The sequence below is a fragment of the Mauremys reevesii genome, linkage group 1 (assembly GCF_016161935.1).
Source record: "Mauremys reevesii isolate NIE-2019 linkage group 1, ASM1616193v1, whole genome shotgun sequence".
Lineage (NCBI taxonomy): Eukaryota > Metazoa > Chordata > Testudines > Geoemydidae > Mauremys > Mauremys reevesii.
The window spans coordinates 6,338,222-6,359,353 of NC_052623.1; the positions used below are offsets into that span (position 1 = coordinate 6,338,222).

Below are 21,132 nucleotides of genomic sequence, written 5' to 3' on the forward strand. Positions count from 1 at the left end.
ACCCCCCTCGAGCCCACTCTGCCCCCAGAAATTTCCTCATCTGCAAAGTGAGCTGGATAAGTTGATGGAGGGGATGGTATAATGAGATTGCCTACAATGGCATATGGCCCATCTGCGACTGCAAGCAGCAAATATTTCCAATGGCTTAAAAAGATAAACACAATATGTTGTGGACGAGTTAACACAGGTATTGTAAAGGGAAATCATGCCTCACCAAGCTACTAGAATTCTTTAGGGCATCAACAAGAATGTGGAGAACGTTGATCCAGTAGCTATAGTGCACTTGAACTTTCAGAAAGCCTTTGACAAGGTCCCTCCCCGAAGGCTCTGAGGCAAAGTAAGCTGTCATGGGATAAGATGGAAGGCCTCCTCGTGGATCAGTAACTGGTTAAAATATAGGAAATAAAGGGGAATAAATGGTCCATTTTCACAATGGAGTGAGGTAATCAATGGGGTCCCCCAAGGATCTGTACTATGAGCAGTGCTGTTCAACACATTCTTTAATGATCCAGAAAAGGGAGTGAACAGTGAAGTGGCAAAGTTCGGAGAGGATACAAAATTATTCAAGATAGTTAAATCCAAAGCCGACTGTGAACAGTTACAGAGAGATCTCACAAAACTGGATGACTAAGCAATGAAATGGCCAATGAAATTCAGCATCGATAAGTGTAAAATAATGCACACTGGAATAAATCATCCTAACTACACATATATAAGGATGGGGTCTAAATTAGCTATTACCACTCAATAAAGAGATCGTAGAGTCACCGTGGACACTTCTCTGAAAACTTCTGCTCTAGGCACAGCTGTGGTCAAAAAGTTGAATAGATTGTTAAGAACCATTAGGAAATGGAGAGAAAATGTCATATTGCCAGTGTATAAATCCATGATACGGCCACACCTTCAATAGTATGTCCAGTTCTGGTAGCCCCATCTCCAAAAAGATATTGTGTAACTTGAAAAGTTTCAGAGAATGGCAACAAAGATGATGAAGGGTATAGAATGGCTTCCATATGAGGAGAGACTAAAAAGACTTGGATTGTTCAGCATAGAAAAGAGACAACTAAGGGAGGATATGACAGAGGTCTGTAAAATCATGACTGTGGTGGAGAAAGTGAATAGAGAAATGTTATTTACTTATATACACAATGCAAAAACCAAGGATTACCTGACGAAATAATAGGCAGCAGATTTAATTCAAACAAGAGGACATATTTTTTCATGGAACACAGCTAACCTGTGGAACTCATTGCCAGGGGATGTTGTGATGGCCAGAAGATTAAAAAAGAATTAGATAAGTTAATGGAGGATAGGTCCATCAATGGTTATAAGCCAAGATGGTCAGGGTTGCAAGCCCATGGTGCTGCTGTCCCAAAACCGCTGACCAACAGAAGCCAGGATGGGCTGAGAGGGGATGGATCACTTGATGATTGTCCTGTTCTGTTCACCCCCCTGAAACACCTGGCATTGGCCGCTGCGGAGCTTTGGCCTGACCCAGTATATACCGTTCTCATGTTCTTAACAGACATTTCTTCTCAACAGCTTCAGAAATGGAAGATGGGAATAAAATGAAAATAGATTCCCACAGCGTTTCTGCTGGATGTTGTGTGACGTTAGCAGAAGGTCAAACAAGCCTTCAAGCCCCAGGAGGAGTCAGCACATTCTCCTCAGCAGCAAAATGTTCCTTTAGCACAAGGTAAGAAACAGCTAATCACACACACCCGTTCTATTCTCCCTCTCTCTCTCCCACAGTCGGGGGGACCAGAGGGCATGTGTAAATGAGCCCCTCGCCCAATGCACCAGGCCACAGCACAACCGTGACCTCTCTCAAACCCAGCCACCCCCACAAAGCCACAAGTGTAGGGAAGAGAGCGAGATCAGCCTGGGGAGGACCGGCCAATCCATGCAAAATGTGCTGTAAGGCAGCCAAACACAAAGTCCTTGGGACAAAGGCCTTGGCTGTGGAATGGAGGACTGAGGCCAGCAGAGCTGTGACCCTGAGAATGGTTTAGGAGTTTGAGGAGAAAAGAAACTAACCCAAGGTGACACAGCAGGTCAGTGACAGAAACAACACCAGAGCTCCTTTATCCCAGTGTGCAGCCCAGTGCACTTCCCACTTGCCCATGGTATGGCCCCCTTGGCTGCTACATTCCTTAATGATCTGGAAAAGAGTCCAGTTCAGGTGCAGCAAGTCACAGAGGAGATGCACACACCGTGCTCTCTCTCTCTCATGATGATTTTTACATTTGTTCTTCCATGTTTTGCTGTTTCCTTTCAAATTAGAACAAGACTCTACACATTAAGCTTTATTTTGTGTTGTACATTTCATGAAAACTCTATCCTAGAATTCTTGAGAGTTAAAATAGTGGATTGGAGAAGTTAGTTAAGAGGTAGAGGCAAGGGAAAAATGTATGCAGATGAGATTTTAAATGAGATAGAAATAATTATGTTGATAAAGGAACGCTGTTCCATGTGACAGGAGGTATAAGGAAGAAGGTACTTGAACAAATTTTTCTGGAGACATACTCTAGCCTTCATGACAGATAAGGGACTGGGGTAAGTCCAAAGAAGATTTTAGTAAGGGGAGTTGTGTCCTGAATCTTGAAATTGGGAGCTAGTGGATTCACACAGGAATGGGACTGACTTGTATGTGTTGAAGAGCCTGTAGGCATTCTTTGTAAGAGATAATGCGGAAAGTGTCATTCTGACAAGGCTGGAGCCTAAAGAATTGGGACTTGAGAAGGCCATGGAGAGGTTATGATCATCACTGGAAAAAGGAAATAAAGGGAGGTAGAGATGCAGCTGTACAATACATGGGAGAGAATGATACTCTAAACCTTAAAATCTCACTATCTGTGTGAGAAGAGAAGAATTCAAAGTCAAGAATGCCTCCACTTTTCATTGTTTCAGTAAGTGGAAGATCGGAGCTGAGGGTAATTTGTCTCTCAAGGTGTTCTTTCTGACAAAGATTTATTAATCCACCTATCTGATGGAAGTTGTGACACAAAGCTACAAGTTTATTTGGTAGAAACTGGCAGAGAAGACAGAGAGGAGTCATTTTAAAGGTGATGAGAGGGGTGGTTTAGTATTAGAATAAAGGTGAAAGTAAGATCATCGGGGAGAGATCTGAATTGAAAACTATCAAACATTTATTAGTGTAAGCAGAGTCAGGATGAGATCTACCCTGACATCTGGTGGTACATTATGAGGAGTGGGCAAAGGAATTTTAGGAATGTGCATTTGCATTGGTAAACCCACTCCACTTAGCATAACACACAGCAGCATGGGATGGTTATTTTCACACTGTGGAATCCCCAATTTCTTTGTTATTGGGGCAGGAAGGAAAAAAAGGGGCTGTTACCTTAATTATGTGAATGAGGAACTATGAGACTGCTTTATGACAGAAATGACTCAACCTACATTAAATAGTACTTGCTAGATAAGGGACATGGGTTCCAAAACCCAGTGAAGGGAGAGAGGCTGGGGACTGGTGTGTGTACCTGATGGTATGGGCCCCTTTTGAGGGCCTGGAACACCAATTGCACTTCCTCCTCTCTCCACTGTTAAAGAGCAGAGCTAATTTTGAATCCTTTAGGAGTCCATCTAGAGGCTGCTGACCTGAATTCACGTTGGGCCATGTGGTAGTGGGGCTCTCCTACTACAAGTTGAAATCACTAGGAGCTGAAATCACTAAAAGAGCTAAGCTTACTAAGCTGAGATCACTGAGTGCTGTGTTAAGTAGTGGGAGAGCCTGAAGATCTATCACCAAGCAGCTGGCAGAGCGGAGCAGTCTGCAGCACGTTGGCGCAGCCCGTGGAACAGTGAGCAGTGTGGAGCGGTTCGCGTGGACGGCTGATGCGGTTCACGGGTTGGCTGGAGGAGCGGCACAGCTGGTGGAGTGGAGCCAGTCGTGGTGAAGGCTGCAGCAGAACTCCACGGAGAAGCGGGGCAGTCGGCCCTGGCCCACGTAAGGTGTCCCTAGCACCCTGTGTGTGCGACCCCCCCCCCCCATTTCCACCCAGTCTGGGGGGGGTAAAACTCTGCAGATAAACTTTTGAACTCTGGGGTGGCACTGACCGGAGACTGAGACTTTTGGGTTATTGGACTTTGGGGTGATTGGACTTAAGACCCTAAGGACAGTGCCAAATGTACTTGGAGGTGGGTTTTTTGCTTATGGTTTGTGTATAGTCCTGTTTGTGGTGTCTCTCCAACGTGATGCCACATTGTTTCCCTCCTTTATTAAAAGGATTTTGCTACACTCAGACTTCGTGCTTGCGAGTGGGGAAGTATTGCCTCCTAGAGGCGCCTGGGGGGGTGGTAGGTAATTGTCCCAGGTCACTGGGTGGGGGCTCGAGCCGGTTTTGCATTGTGTTATTGAAACGGAACCCCTGGATACTGAACCCGGCCCTTGTTGCTGCCAACTCAGAGGGGCAGAAGGGTTACATTAGAGACAGATTCAAAAGCTGGCATGGGGGAGGGGCATAAGGGTAAGAGCTGTTCAGATATTTTGATGAGGTGTGGTGTAAAATCCTAGATGGATATGGTGAACTACTGGGTTCCAAGGACTATGTTATAGTTTATAGTTCAGTATGTAGCACCCCTTCCCCGATCTTGCTGAAAGCTCCAGACTTGCTGAGATAGGAGAGCATACCTGTTAAAGTTGAAAGTTAGAAATCTAGATCTTGGAGAAATAACTCTAGCTTTTGGGGAGGAGGGATAGCTCAGTGGTTTGAGCATTGCCCTGTTAAACCCAATGTTGTGAGTTCAATTCTTGAGGAGGTCATCTGGGGATTGGTCCTGCTTTGAGCAGGGGGTTGGACTAGATGACCTCCTGAGGTCCCTTCCAACCCTGATATTCTATGATTCTAAGACTCACTCGGTCTGGCTGCCTTTTCTGGCAGTGCGCAGTGCTGTTGTAGCCATGTAAGTTGCAGGATATTAGAGCGACAAAGTGGGGGAGGAGATGTCTTTCATTGGACCAACTTCTGTTGGCGAGAGAGACCAGCTTTCGAGCTTACACAGTGTAAGTACATAGTAAAAACACGCATATAGTTCCAATGAAAACCTGGCTTTAATTTCCAATTCCAAAAGCATTTTCTGTTGACTCCTTTAGCTCAGCAGGAAGCTTCTGCTGCCACATCAATAAAAGATATTGATTACCCGTTTCAGAATCTCTTTTGTTGTCACCCCATACAGGATGGGGTTTAACATGGGGGGAATGAGCACATAGCGGTTGGCCAGGAGGTTGAGAATATAACCTGGGATGTTGTGCGCAAATCGGTGTGCAAAAGAGGAGAAAAAGGCCGGTGTGTAAAACATCAGTATGACACAGAGGTGGGAGCTGCAGGTGCGGAGAGCCTTGAGCCGGGCGTCCTTGGAGGGGAGCTGGAAAACGGCCCTGAGGATCAGTCCATAAGACAAAGCAATGAGCACAGCATCCAAACCAATTACTAAAATAGCCATGGCTATACCATACCAGACATGGACTGTGATGTCATCGCAGGCCAGCCGGGCTATGGCCAGGTGTTCGCAATAGGTGTGAGGCAGGAGGTTGGTTCTGCAGAACTTCAGCTGCTTCACGAGAAAGGTGATAGGGAAAATGATACAGAAACTTCTTGTGACAACTGCCAGCCCCATCTTCCCGACCACAGACTTGGTTAGTATGATGGTGTATCTCAGGGGGTCGCAGATGGCAACGTACCGATCAAACGCCATGGCCAGCAGGACAGCCGACTCGGCAATAAAACTGCCATGGATGAAGAACATCTGGGTCAGGCAGGCAGCAAAAGAAATTTCCCCTGCTCTAAACCAGAATATAGCCAGCATCTTTGGCACCGTAGTGGTAGATAACAGCAGATCAGCAGCAGCCAGCATGGATACGAATAGATACATGGGCTCATGGAGGCTTCGTTCTGTTAGTATGATGAATAGTATTAGAGAGTTCCCAAAAAGCGTCACAATGTACATCAGACAGAAGGGGATGGAGATCCAGACCTGAGACTCCTCCGTACCCGGGATGCCGGTCAGGATGTAGGTTACAGGGTAAAAAACGGTGTGATTGTCAGCTGGCATCATGTACCATCACTTGGATCTTCTATTGAGTTTCCTGTAACAAACAGCAAAAGAGAAAATCAGTGAGAACTGTAGTGTCAGCTAGGACTGGACGGCATTTGTTGACAGAATCATAGATACCATCAAAAACTGCATTGTGTGACAGCTGCCTGTTGTGTGGGACAGTAAATCCAGAAACACATTTGTACTGCGGAACTGTAGTAGGAAGAGAGCCTGAGACATAAGCCCTTGTGTTAGAGGCAGGGGCGACCCCAGACCCCAGCACACCAAGCACGTGCTTGAGGCAGCATGCCACGGGGGACGTTCTGCCGGTTGCCGGGAGGGCAGCAGGCGGCTCCGGTGGAGCCACGGGACCAGCGGACCCTCCGCAGGCACGCCTGCGGGAGGTCCACCGAAACTGCGGGACCGGCGACCGGCAGAGCATCCCCGTGGCCTAGTATGAGGCCTGAGGCCTGGGCTAAAGTAACGGTCAAAGCCTTGTTGATATAAAGCAAAATTAGGCTGTGAGCTAGAGGCAGGCCCTGCTCACAGAATCTGTCAAGCACAGGGCTGATATTTCAAATCCACATATTTCTAAGAGGTGCACTCACGTAAACTCATTCCAGAAGGGTGGTACCAGAACACCTCCATACCAACTCTTTCCCTACAGATAACAGGAACATGGTGACCCATCCTAAAGATAAGGTCAGGATGACAGTGTGATGGATAGAGATGTACAGAGGCTGTCAATTAACTACGGTAGAGTGTCAGTATGTAACTTTTTTCAGAGTAGCAGCCGTGTTAGTCTGTATCCGCAAAAAGAACAGGAGTCCTTGTGGCACCTTAGAGACTAACAAATTTATTTCAGCAAAAGCTTTCGTGAGCTACAGCTCACTTCTTCGGATGTAACTTGTTTGTATTGGCTGGTATGTCTGACTTCAGAACCAGGCAAACTGGTTGAAATTATAGTAAAGAACAAAATTGTCGGACACATAAAAGGACATAATTTGTTCAGGAGAGTCAACATGTTTTTTCTAAAGGGAATTATGCCTCACCAATCTGCTAGAAGTATTTGAGGGGCTCAACAAGCATGTGGACAAAGGGGATCCAGTGGATATAGTGTACTTAGATTTTCAGAAAGCCTTTGACAAGGTCCCTCACCAAAGGCTCCTAAGCAAAGTAAGCTGTCATGGGATAAGAGGGAAGGTCCTCTCATGGATTGGTAACTGGTTAAAAGATAGGAAACAAAGGGTAGGAATAAATGGTCAATTTTCAGAATGATGAGAGGTAAATAGTGGTGTCCCCCCAGGGATCTGTACGGGGACCAGTGCTGTTCAACATATTCATAAATGATCTCGAAAAAGGGGTAAACAGTGAGGTGGCAAAATTTGAAGATGATACAAAACTACTCAAGATAGTTAAGACCAAAGCAGACTGTGAAGAACAACAAAAGGATCTTTCAAAACTGTGTGATTGGACAAAAAAATGGAAGATGGAATTCAATGCTGATAAATGCAAAGTTTTGCACTTTGGAAAACATAATCCCAACTATACCTATAAAATGATGGGGTCTAAATGAGCTGTTTCCACTCAAGAGAGGGATCTTGGAGTCATCGTGGATAGTTCTCTGAAAATGTCCATTCAATGTGCAACGGCAGCCAAAAAAGTGAACAGAATGTTTGGAACCATTAAGAAAGGGATAGATAATAAGACAGAAAATACCATATTGCCTCTATATAAATCCATGGTACGTCCACACCTTGAATACTGTATGCGGATGTGCTTGTCCCATATCAAAAAATGATATATTGGAATTGGAAAAGGTACAGAAAATGGCAACAAAAATGAGTAGTGGTAAGGGATGGCTTCCGTATGAGGAGAGATTGATAAGAGTGGGACTTTTCAGCTTGGAAAAGAGATGACTAAGGCGGGGGATATGACATAGATCTACAAAATCATGACTGGTGCGGAGAAGGTAAGTAAGGAAATATTATTTACTTATTCTCATAACTCAAGAACTAGAGGTCACCAAATGAAATTAATAGGCAGCAGGTTTAAAACAAATGCAAGGAAGTATTTCTTCCCACAATGCACAGTCAGCCTGTGGAACTCCTTGCCAGAGGATGTTGCGAAGGCCAAGACTATAATAGTATTTAAAAGAGAACTAGCTAAGTTCATGGAGGACAGATCCATCAGTGGCTATCAGCCAGGATGGGCAGGGATGGTGTCCCTAATCTCTGCTTGCCAGAAGCTGGGAATGAGTGACAGGTGATGGATCACTTGATGATTCCTTGTTCTGTTTATTCCCTCTGGGGCATCTGGCATCAGCCACTGTCGGCAGACAGGATACTGACCTAGATGGACCTTTCGTCTGACCCAGTCTGACCTTTCTTATGTTCTTATCCCTTCTCTCCCTTCTCCTCCCCTGTGGCTGGAAGCTGCTCCCGTCCCTTCCCTCCCGCTCTGTGCTGAAAGGCTGCCGCTGACCAGATTCTGGTGTGAACCCTGGCAGAAATCTGGGAGAGGGGGTATGTGATCTTCCATGCTCCCCACACGTTGCCTCAGGAAGACACTCACAAGGTACCAGGAGAGGTGTGTCCATCCCAGGGGACCACCCAGGCATGGAGGGTGGAGCTTTCTGGACAGGGAGGGTCAGGTCGGTGGGTCGGTCACCCCACCACCCCGTGAGAGAAGTGTACAGGCATGTGTGTGTGTCACCCCTCCCTGTGTGAACCCTAAAGCTTAAAGAGAACAAGCTAAATAAAAAGAATCCAACTACATTGTACTTTTTTAAACGGGAATTCAGTTTATTTGATGTTAATTTGAAAGTTTGCACTGCATAGTTCTGATTCATTGCTGTTGAACTTGCTTGAATACGAGTAATTTTACCAGGTGTCCCGTATTCAGCATAGGGAGATACGATCACCCTAAGTAGGCGGAATATTGGTTATCAAAGCAGCCCTTATAATTCATTGCTTGTGTGTTCTCCAGTTCAGACATTCACCACTGTGCTCCCTGAAATCAGCTAATTCTGCCAACCGGAACGGACCCAGTCCTTGGGTTCTTATGGCGTTAATGGAAGTGTTGCCTGAGTGAAGGCCTCATGATTTGGGGTGTAGAATATTACAGGGCCTGAGTAGATTTCCAATGAGGTTTACACTGAACAGTCACGTAACCAAGAATGGCCCAGTCCAGAGCCCACTGAGTTCAACAGCAAGACCCCAGTGACTCCCCTGGGAGTGGATCAGGGTAACCCGGCGACCTCTTCCCAACACCCAACCTCAGCGCAGTCACAGGAGCGTATCTCAGTGCCCCGGCTCCCGTCCTGCCCCTGCAGTCGGAGTTACGCACCCCCATTCTAGCCAACCCCAGCTCAAACATTTCCTAGGTTTCACGTGTTTCCATTCGCCCCTTCACAGGTTCAATCCATGCAAACGACTCACCAGGCTCCGGCCCCAGCTGGGGAGGAGGAATCTCTGCCTGTGACCGGGTCGGGGAGCTGCAGGCGGCAGGGAATCTGCACTGACCGGGGCTGAGGCACAGGGATATTTATACTGCTGCCCTGGGAATCTCAGGAGGGGCTCAGAGCCAGCACGGAGCCCCAGGGACCTGCCTCTGTGATTGGCTCAGGTGGGGAGGATCAGCAGAGAATTAACCCTTTGCTCCTCTCACTTGTTTGATCTGATCATTTCTCCTTTTCTACGTTATTTAGAAAGGTCGTTCTGACACTGAGGCCCTGGCAAAGAGTTCCCTGTTCTTTGAAAACAGCTCTCATCTCAGCCCTGACAAACTCACTACACCACACACAAGTCTATGGAATATTTACCCATAAAGAGTAGCATGTAAGTGTGTGCAGAAAGCTTGTAACTTCTCAAGCTTCATAACCATTGCAAAAGGCGTGTCTGGGTAATAGTTAAAGAATAACATATTGCTATTGACAGTGAGCTTTATGGACTTGGATTAGAAATTAATCACCAAGGCATAGTGTGTCTAGGGGATGGCCCTTCCAGGAGGGTGTTGTCACCCCACCTTGGTTAGCCGGGGATGTAATGCCAAGCTCAGTTCTCCAGCCTTGCTCCATCCCAGGATGATCAATGGAAAACCATCAGAGTCAACTGCAAACAATAAACACCAGATAGAGTTAAATGAAGGAACATGACAACAGACAAGATTGCCCTGCCTATGAACAGAAACAAAAGTCTATTTCAGGATAACACAGAGTAGGGAGAGGCCCTCTGGATCCTTTCACTGAGGAGCCATCTTGTGGTGCAGGGAAGTTCTCATGAAAAATTGGTTCCTGGCTTTGTGAATCCAGCCAGCTCTGCGACAGAGTAAACTGGTAGGGGGTGGAACCTAATTTATTACCTAGGAAAGGGTTTTATTGACCCAAGTTCTCATTTTGTGATGTTCTATTGAACCATTTGTTTCCCTGACTCTCTCGTTTCTAGTTAACTCTCCTTTCTTCTTAAATAAACCAACTTCTGCTTTATTAAACGTGCTCACAAGCACCATGTGTTATACAGGAGTGGTGATTTATGTTGCAATTGGTAAACTGGGATATGCTGCTCCTTTCGGGGCAGAGAATCTGAATGTCTGTGAGTAGCCAGTGTCAGGCGCAGGATATCACAGGGTACCAATTCACAGGGGTTCAGAGATGGGGGTGCACCCATAGTTGCCATGCAAGGCAAAGACAGGGCTGTTGAAGACAGTATCCCGTTGCTGAGTCAGGGGGTAAGAGGGTGACTCAGCGTCCTGGGAGCCATGAGAACCATCACAGTCGTTTTTACCCAGTCTGCCTTTAGTCTCACTTAGTCCAACCATCCCAAAAACCTGTATGTGTGTGTGTGTGTCGTTGTAGCACCGTCAATCCCAGGATATTAGAGAGACAAGGTGGGGAGGGAATATCTTTTACTGGACCAACTTCTGTTTGTTCACCTTGAATGGTCTCTTAGAATAGGTGCAAACTACTCACACTAAACTATCTGTTCCACCTTGTTATAGCTGGGACACTCTCGGTGCCTTTCCCACACCTGACGAACTGCTCCATGTAGCTCGAAAGTTTGTCGCTTTATCCACCCGTAGTTGGTCCAATAAAAGATATCTTGCCCCCAACTTGTCTCTTTCTCTGTGTATATGTAAGTCAGGAGGTGGTAGAGAGAGGGGAAATCAGGAGCTCCTCTTCCTCTCACTACACTAGAACAACGGTCATGCAAGGAAGTGAAAGGTGGCAAATAAAAACAAGGAAATACTATCCCACAAAACAAGTAATTAGACTGTGGAACTCACTGCTGCAGGATTTTGTTGAGGTCAAGACCTTAGCAAGATTCAAAATGGGATAGGGCATTTTTCTGGGTATCAAAAGCACCCATAGTTACCAGAGTTAATGACCACAAATGTTTTGGAAGGGAGATGACCCCCATGGCTCGGGGTTTAAGATAATTTCTGTTAGAGATAAGGTCTTGTGAGCAAGACACGAGAAGTTATTTTTCCGCTCTACTCTGCGCTGGTAAGGCCTCAACTGGAGTATTGTGTCCAGTTCTGGGCACTGCATTTCAAGAAAGATGTGGAAAAAATTGGAGAGGATCCAGAGAAGAGCAACAAGAATGATTAAATGTTTAGAGAACATGACCTATGAAGGAAGGCTGAAAGAATTGGGTTTGTTTAGTTTGGAAAAGAGAAGACTGAGAGGGGACATGAGAGCAGTTTTCAGGTATCTAAAAGGGTAGGAGGAGAAAAACTTGTCACCTTAGCCTCTAAGGATAGAACAAGAAGCAGTGGGCTTAAAATGCAACAGGGGAGGTTTAGGTTGGACATTAGGAAAAAGTTCCTAACTGTCAGGGTGGTTAATCACTGGAATAAATTGCCTAGGGAGGTTGTGGAATCTCCATCTCTGGAGATATTTAAGAGTAGGTTAGATAAATGTCTATCCGGGATGGTCTAGACAGTATTTGGTCCTGCCATGAGGTCACGGGACTGGACTCGATGACCTCTCGAGGTCCCTTCCAGTCCTAGAATCTATGAATCTATGGGATGCAGGGTGTGAGGGGAAGATTATCCCATATCTCCTCATGAGAGATTCTCACAGCTTCTTCTGAAGCATCTAGTGCTGGCCACTGCTGGAGACAGGCTACTGGGCTCGATGGACCCGGCTCTGATCCAGTCTGTTGGTTCCCATGTACCTCTACCAAGGTGCAAAGGTGACCTACTGTACAGCCCCTATGTACAGTGAGCATTGACATTAAACCAAAAATGGAGCTGGAACTTTCCAAAAGTGAGCTGCGGATTTGGGAGCCCCCAACCTGGGACACACCTCAGCCAAGATTTCAAGAGATGCTGAGCTCTCGCAGCTCCCACTCTCTGCCACTGGAGTGGTGGGTGCTCAGCAGCTGTGAAAACCCAGACCCTGGATGACACAAGCTCAGCATCCAAACAGGAGCGGCAGATAGGGATGCCAACTTTCCGATTGCAGAGAACTGAACACCCTTGCCCTGCCAATCCCCTTCTCCGAGGTGCTGCCCCCTGCTCCCTCCATCCCTGCTCCCTTCCTCATTCTCTAAGGGGGTTGGAGGTGCAGGAGGAGGTGAGGGCTCTGGCTTGGGGTTGCAGGATCCAGGGAGGGGCCAGGAATGAGGGGTTTGGAGTATGGGAGGGGTCTCTGGGCTGAGGTAGGGGGCTGGGGTGCAGGATAAGTTTTGGGGTGCAGGCGGCACTTCCCTCAGACAGCTCCTGGAAGCGGCCTGCATGTCTCTCTGGCTCCTAGGCGGAGGCGCAGCCAGGAGGCGCTGCATGGTGCGTGCTGTTCCAGTCCAGAGGAGCCAAATCCACCGCTCCCATTGGCCATGATTCCCGGCCAATGGTAGCTGTCGGGCTGGCGCTTGGGGCGGGGAGAATGAAGGGAGCCCCCTGGCCACCCCCCGCCTGTGGCTGGACATGCTGGCTGCTTCTGGAAGCCCCTCAGAGCCAGGTTAGGCAGGGAGCCTGCCTTAACCCTGCTGCACCGCCATCCAGATTTTTAACAGCCAGGTCACAGGTGCTGACCAGAGCCACCAGGTGGACTGTCCTGATTGCATCTGTCAGCGAGGGGCTGACCCAGAGAATTTCTCTTCTCAGCGCAGACTTGATTGGCAGCAATAGTAAAGGGCGCCAGGAGAGAAGGCGGCCGTCAGCCTGTTTGACTCTGCCTCCATTACTGTCTGGGCGTCAGGGACCACAGGTCTTTTGGGTTGGTTTACAGGGCCCTTAGGTGCTAGAACTCAGCTCTGACAATGTTGATTTTTCCTTCTTATTAAGTTGTACACGAGCCCATTTGAGTTTCACAGTTTTGCATGACTACTGTGCGTGCCTCAGTTTCCCTGTGTGCTGCGCTAATGCCTACGTGGTGGGAATAAGGGTGTGAGACTTTTGCTGAGGCCCTCGGGGCCTGGTGAGGTGACTCCAGCTGCCTGCACATAAGCGATGGCCGGTGTCCTTTGTCACCTGAGACGCAGGAGCGGGGATGCCACCAGGTGACACTTTGCCTGGGAAGTGAGACAAAGACCAGGAGAAGGAGCAACGGGTGTGTTGGAAGTCAGGCCACTGGAAGCTGGGCAGTCTGTTGGGGGGGACTTGGAGGGAGAGGAGTCTGGGGTGTCCGGCCTGGAGTCCTCCCACGATAGACTTTGTGAAAGTCACTGATTTCTCTGCTAACAAGTTCTGTTCTACATTCTGTTCCTTCGACAAATAAACCTTCTGTTTTACATGCTGGCTGAGAGTGACGGCTGACTGCGGAGTTGGGGTGCAGGGACCTCTAACTTCCCCACAAGAGTCTTCTTCACCATGGGAGTTTTCACCATGACTCGGATGATGCAGGGGTTTGCGGCGATGACTGGGAGGTGAGGTTGACCTCTCCGCTGTCAGCCATGCTTCGTGAGGCTCAGGGAGGGCCGAGGAGAGCCGGAGTGCAGGGGGCGGGCTCGGTTTGTTTCACTGTGGTGATATTTTTAGTATTGTTCTTGCTGCTGTGATCACAGATCTATGGGTGGTGGAGCAAGGTTCTCCAGCAGACCCTTGGCAGAGGTTGGGGATAAAACCCAGATGTCCTGAGTCATAGTCCTGATTCAAAGCCTGTGTGGATTTTGTGGCATTTTATACCTTCAGGGAGCATCCTGTAACCCCATATTCCTCAGTTATAATTAATTGTGATCTTCCGTAAAAATCATGCAATGTGAGCTGTCAAGGGAAAGGTTATGAACTGCTGAAAGCCACTGTTCTAGCTAAATATGTAGATCTTTTGTACATATGAAGGTATGAGAATTGTGTTGTCTGGTCGTCTCTAAAACATGCTGTAAGTTGGGGGATCAGCCAGATGTTACCTCCCAGAGACAACAACAAGGAAAGTAACCAGTGCCCTGGTAGGGTGTCAAACAACCTGTCAACAGCCCTTGTCCAGCAAGGGAGCTACAATGCAATGACTCATCTGCATGAGGCCACATCAGGGGAACTGCTCAACCTTTCCTAGTGACTCAGCAGTGCCCCCAGACATGCCTGGACTTGTGCTCGCCAAGCCCATGGGACTGAGCGTATAAAACAGGACACAGGGGCCCACGCTTGGCCTTTCTCCTGCCACAACCTATGCTGCAAGAAACAAGGAGACTGAGAAGAATGAAGGGACTGGCCCAGGTTTCAAGGGTGAAATCCTTTTCAAGGGTGGGCTTCATAAGTAGGGGCATTTCCAGCAGATCGAGGGACTTGATCATTCCCCTCTATTCGACATTGGTGAGGCCTCATCTGGAGTCCTGTGTCCAGTTTTGGGCCCCACACTACAAGAAGGATGTGGATAAATTGGAGAGAGTCCAGCGGAGGGCAACAAAAATGATTAGGGGGCTGGAGCACATGACTTATGAGGAGAGGCTGAGGGAACTGGGATTGTTTAGTCTGCAGAAGAGAAGAATGAGGGGGGATTTGATAGCTGCTTTCAACTACCTGAAAGGGGGTTCCAAAGAGGATGGATCTAGACTGTTCTCAGTGGTAGAAGATGACAGAACAAGGAGTAATGGTCTCAAGTTGCAGAGGGGGAGGTTTAGGTTGGACATTAGGAAAAACTTTTTCACTAGTAGGGTGGTGAAGAACTGGAATGGGTTACCTAGGGAGGTAGTGGAATCTCCTTCCTTAGACATTTTTTAAAAGGCTTGACAAAGCCCTGTCTGGGATGATTTAGTTGGGGTTGGTCCTGCTTTGAGCAGGGGGTTGGACTAGAACCTCCTGAGGTCCCTTCCAACCCTGATATTCTATGATTTTGTGATTCTATGATCTGTGTACTATGAACTGCAATATCCAGTGGGGTGAAAAAAACTGCTTAATCTAGTTGTTGCTCATTCTAAAAGGGTTGAGAGTTTAGACAGTGTGCTTATATTTTATTTTATTTTGGTAACTAATCTGACTGTTTGCCTATCACTTAATATTACTTAAAAACTATCATTTATGGTCAATACATTTGTTTTACCATTTATCTTTACCAGTGAGTTTGTATGAAGTGTGTGGCAAAACGTTCCACTTTCCATTGATGATGTGGTGAAACAATACATTTGCATTAGCAGTGCAAGACGGTATATACCAAGGGAGGAAATTCACTTTTGAAGTGATAATGAGGGTGGCCCATTTCAAACAGTTGACAAGAAAGTGTGAGTAACTGTAGGGGAAAATTAGTAAGGCAAAATTAAGTTGTGCAATGACCCATCTGTGATGCGTTGGATCACAGAAACCCCCTGGGGCTGCCAACTGATGTGCCAAGACTACTTCTGCCCCTGCCTTCCCTGTCTTCCCAGATTGGGACCTCAGAGCCCTGCCTGGTTTGAGCCAGACCTGCTAGCCAGCAGCAAACCCCATCGCAGGTCTGAACCACGTCCCCTGACAGCTGTAGGCTTAATTGAAAGCAGCTCACAGGAGTGTTCCTGTCCTTAACACTCAGATGCCCAACTCCCAAGGGGGTCTAAACCCAAATAAATCCGTTTTACCCTGTATAAAGCTTATACCGGGTAAACTCATCAATTGTTCGCCCTCTAGAACACTGATAGAGAGAGATGCACGGCTGTTTGCGGGCCCCCCCCAGGTATTAACACATACTCTGAGTTAATTAATAAGTAAAAAGTGATTTTATTAAATACAGAAAGTAGGATTTAAGGGGTTCCAAGTAGTAGCAGACAGAACAAAGTGAATTACCAAGTGAAATAAAATAAAACACACAAGTCTAAACCTAATACAGTAAGAAAACTGAATACAGATAATCTCACCCTCAGAGATGTTTCAGGAAGCTTCTGTCACAGACTAGACACCTTCCTAGTCTGGGCACAATCCTTTCCCCTGCTACAGCCCTTGTTCCAGCTCAGGTGGTAGCTAGGGGATTCCTCATGATTGACGCCTCTTTTGTTCTGTTCCACCCACTTATACATCTTTTGCATAAGGCGGGAATCCTTTTGTCCCTCTCTGGGTTCCACCCCCCCTTCTCAATGGAAAAGCACCAGGTTGAAGATGGATTCCAGTTCAGGTGACATTACCCACTTCCCAGCACACAGTATATAGGAAGACTTACAAGTAAAACAGAGCCATCTACAGTCAATTGTCCTGGTTAATGGGAGACATTAAGATTCCAAACCACCATTAATGGCCCACACTTTGCATAACTACAATAAGACCTCAGAGTTATATTTCGTATTTCTAGTTTCAGATACAAGAGTGATACATTTATTCAAATAGGATGACCACACTCAGTAGATTATAAGCTTTGTAATGATACCTTACAGGAGACCGTTTGCATGAAGCATATTTTAGTTACATTATATTCACACTCATCAGCATACTTTCATAACATCACATAGATTGAAACGTCACACAATCCACTCCCAGTCTTTATTCAGGCCTAATTTGATGGTGTCCAGTTTGCAAATTAATTCCAGTTCTGCTGTTTCAAGTTAGAGTCTGTTTTTGAAGATTTTTTATCGAAGAATTGCCACTTTTAAGTCCGTTATTGAATGACCAGGGAGGTTGAAGTGTTCTATGTTTTTGAATGTTGTAATTCCTGATGTCAGATTTGTGTCCATTTATTCTTTTGTGTAGAGACTGTCCGGTTTGTCCAATGTACATGGCAGAGGGGCATTGCTGGCACATGATGGCATCTATGACATTGGTAGATGTGCAGGTGAATGAGCCCCTGATGGTGTGGCTGATGTGGTTAGGTCCTATGATGGTGTCTCTTGAATAGATATGCAGACAGAGTTGGCACCGGGGTTTGTTGCAGGGTTTGGTTCCCGGATTAGTGTTTTTGTTCTGTGGGGTGTAGTTGCTGGCGAGTATTTGCTTCATGCTGGGGGGCTGTCTGTAAGTGAAGACTGGCCTGTCTCCCAAGGTCTGTGAGAATAAGGGATCATCCTTCAGGAGAGGTTGTAGATCCTTGATGATGCGCTGGGGAGGTTTTAGTTGGGGGCTGTAGGTGACGGCTAGTGGCTTTAGATATCTTGACTTTAGAAAAGCTTATGATATGGTCTCCCACAGTGTTCTTCCCACCAAGTTAAAGAAATATGGGCTGGATGAATGGACTATAAGGTGGATATAAAGCTGGCTAGATCGTTGGGCTCAATGGGTAGAGATCAATGGCTCAATGTCTAGTTGGCAGCCGGTATCAAGCGGAGTGCCCCAGGGGTTGGTCCTGGGGCCGGTTTTGTTCAACATTTTCATTAATGATCTGGATGATGGAATGGATTGCACCCTCAGCAAGTTTTCAGATAGCACTAAGCTGGGGGGAAAGGTAGATATGGTGGAGGGTAGGGGTAGGGTCCAGAGTGACCTCGACAAATTAGAGGATTGGGCCAAAAGAAATCTGATGAGGTTCAACAAGGACAATTTCAGAGTCCTTCACTTAGGACGGAAGAATCCCATGTACTGCTACAGGCTGGGGACCGACTGGCTAAGCAGCAGTTCTGCAGAAAATGACGTGGGGATTACAGTGGATGAGAAGCTGGATATGAGTCAGCAGTGTGCCCGCATTGCCAAGAAGGCTAACAGCATATTGGGCTGCATTCGTAGGAGCATTGCCAGCAGATCAAGGGAAGTGATTATTCCCCTCCATTCGGCACTGGAAAGGGCACATCTGGAGTAATGGTCCTTGTTGATATCACTCGGCTGCGTGCGTGTGTTCCCTCTGTGTGCTGCCCCAGCTCTGCAGATAGCTGACACAGCAAACCCGACGAGAACCCCCAATAACCACAGAGTCCAGTAAGATGCAAAGTCACGTCGACTAGGTTTATTGCGACCTCGGACACAATGGCAGTTCCCTGTAGGTTTCTTAGCCTAATTCAGGGCATACTACGAGAAAGTGCCTCCTAGCAATGGACCCGGCTCAGTCAGTGGCGGGACTTTCCACTGCCCCCTCGGCCAGACAAAGACACCGCCCCAGGGATACATTCTTATACACAGGTACAAACAAGTTACACATCACACATGACGTTTTGAGGGGCCACCCCTCTACGCAGCAAGGTTCAACCTTTCTACGTATTTAGGTGCCGCCTTCTACCTTGTACATGTTGGTTTGATCAAAACAACTCTATCCATCATTTTACCCTTTTGCCCCTGTCATTGGGATGGGTTGGCCTGTCCTTTTATTATCTATGGAATGTTTCAGTATAGTGTATTCTAGTGCTGTGTTTATACTTCGGTATGCTAGGTGAATATATGTTTATGCAGCATCAGCCCTTTTCTTGCCAACTTCTGTGAACTGAGCCGGCCTACAGCTCACAGCCTCACTTTGCTTTTTAGCTAAGTCTTGTTCATTACTTTAGTTCAGGCCTCAGGCCTCATACTGGGCCTTTATCAGGGCCTGCACTTACTACACATGGTACACACATCTTCAGTAGTGTGTCCAGTTGTAGTAGTCGCATCTCAAAAAATATATTGTGTAACTTTCAAAGGTTCAGAGAAGGGCAACAAAAATGATTAAGGGTATAGAATGGTTTCCGTGTGAGGAGAGACTAAAAAGACTTGGATTGTTTAGCTTAGAAAAGAGACGACTAAGGGGGGATATGACAGAGGTCTATAAAATCATGTTATTTACTTATGCACACAATGCAAAAGCCAAGGGTTACCTGACAAAGTAAACAAGCAGTATATTTAATAAAAACAAGATAAAGTATTTTTTTTCATGGAGCACAGAGCTAACCTGTGGAACTCATTGCCAGGGGATGTTGTGATGGCCAAAGGATTAAAAAAAGAATTAGATAAGTTAATGGAGGATAGGTCCATCAATGGCTATAAGCCAAGATGGTTGGGGATGCAAGCCCATGGTGCTGGTGTCACAAAACCTCTGACCGCCAGAAACCAGGATGGGCTGAGAGGGGATGGATCACTTGATGATTGTCCTGTTCTGTTCACCCCACCTAAGCACCTGGCACTGGCCACTGTCAGAAAATGGGACACTGGGCTAGCTGGAGCTTTGTCCTGACCCAGTATATATCGTTCTTATGTTCTTATGAGACATTTCTTCTCAACAGCTGCAGCAATAGAAGGTGAGAATAAAGGAAAAAAGATTGCCACAGCATTTCTGCTGGATGTTGTGTGATGTTAGCAGAAGGTCAAACAAGCCTCCAAGCCCCAGAAGGAGTCGGCATGTTATCCTCAGCGGCAAAACATTCCTTTAGCACAAGGTAAGAAACAGCTAATCGCACACACACGATTCTATTCTCCCTCTCTCTCTCCCACAGTCGGGGGGACCAGAGAGCAATGCACCAGGCCACAGGACTCCCTGTCCTCTCTCCCACCCAGCCACCTCTACGAAGCCCAAACTGGTGTGCTAAAGAGGAGAAAACGGCCGGCACGTAGAACATCAGTATGACACAGACATGGGAGCTGCAGGTGCGGAGAGCCTTGAGTCAGGCTTCCTTGGAGGGGAGCAGGAAGACGGCCCGGAGGATCAACCCATATGATACAGCAATGAGCACAATATCTAAACCAATTACTAAAATAGCCACAGCTACGCCATACCAGACGTGGACTGTGATGTCGTCGCAGGCCAGCCGGGCTATGATCATATGCTCACAATAGGCATGAGGCAGGCGGTTGGTTCTGCAGAACTTCAGCTGCTTCATGAGAACAATGAGAGGAAAAATGATACAGAAACTTCTTGTGACAACTGCCAGCCCCATCTTCCCGACCACAGACTTGGTTAGCACGGCAGTGTATCTCAGGGGGTCACAGATGGCAACGTACCGATCAAACGCCATGGCCAGCAGAATGGCCGACTCGGCAATAAAACTGACATGGATGAAGAACATCTGGGTCAGGCAGGCAGCAAAAGAAATTTCCCCCGCTCTAAACCAGAATACAGCCAGCATCTTGGGCACCGTAGTGGTAGATAACAGCAGATCAGCAGCGGCCAGCATGGACACAAATAGATACATGGGCTCATGGAGGCTTCGTTCTGTTACTATGACGAATAGTAGGAGAGAGTTCCCAAAAAGTGACACAACGTAAATAAGACAGAACGGGAAGGCGATCCAGAACTGAGACTCCTCTGTACCTGGGATGCCAGTGAAGATGTAATTAACAGGGTCAAAAATGGTGTGATTGCCAGCTAGCATCATGTACCACCACTTGGATCTTCTATTCAGTTCCCTGTAACTCACAGCAAAAGACAAAATCAGTGAGAACTCGAGTATCAGCTAGGACTGGACTGCATTTGTGGAGAGAATCACAGATACCATCAAAAACTTCATTGTGAGACAATTGCCTGTCATGTGTAACAGTAAATCCAGTAACTCTCTCATACTGCGGAAGTGTAGTAGCAAGAAAGCCTGAGACATAAGCCCTTGTATTAGAGGCCTAGTATGAGGCCTGAGGCCTGGGCTAAAGTAACAGTCAAAGCCTTGTTGATATAAAGCAAAATTAGGCTGTGAGCTACAGGCAGGCCCTGCTCACAGAATGTGGCAAGCACAGGGCTGATATTTCAAATCCACACATTTCTAAGAGGTGCTGGGCACAGAGCACTCACGCAAACACATTCCAGAAGGGTGGTACCAGAACACTTCAATATCAGCACGTCCCCTAAAGATAACAGGA

The 21,132-nt window shown here is 46.9% G+C and overlaps 1 protein-coding gene and 1 pseudogene across 3 annotated transcripts in view; both read right to left on the reverse strand.

Annotated features, from left to right (window-relative positions):
- Nucleotides 1–5,139: 5,139 nt before the first annotated feature.
- The window catches only part of LOC120395874 (olfactory receptor 52B2-like), a 34,342-nt gene continuing 18,349 nt past the window's right edge, over nt 5,140–21,132 (reverse strand). For 2 of the 3 annotated variants that reach the window (XM_039520621.1, XM_039520622.1), the window contains one exon: nt 5,140–6,112. In XM_039520621.1, the coding sequence (XP_039376555.1) occupies nt 5,140–6,075 (936 nt within the window). In that variant the 5' untranslated portion in view covers nt 6,076–6,112. Of the gene's footprint in view, nt 6,113–8,199; nt 8,230–21,132 lie in introns of those variants that run through there. The other variant, XM_039520623.1, reaches the window with a different exon arrangement.
- Nucleotides 19,650–20,654, reverse strand: LOC120389268 (annotated as a pseudogene).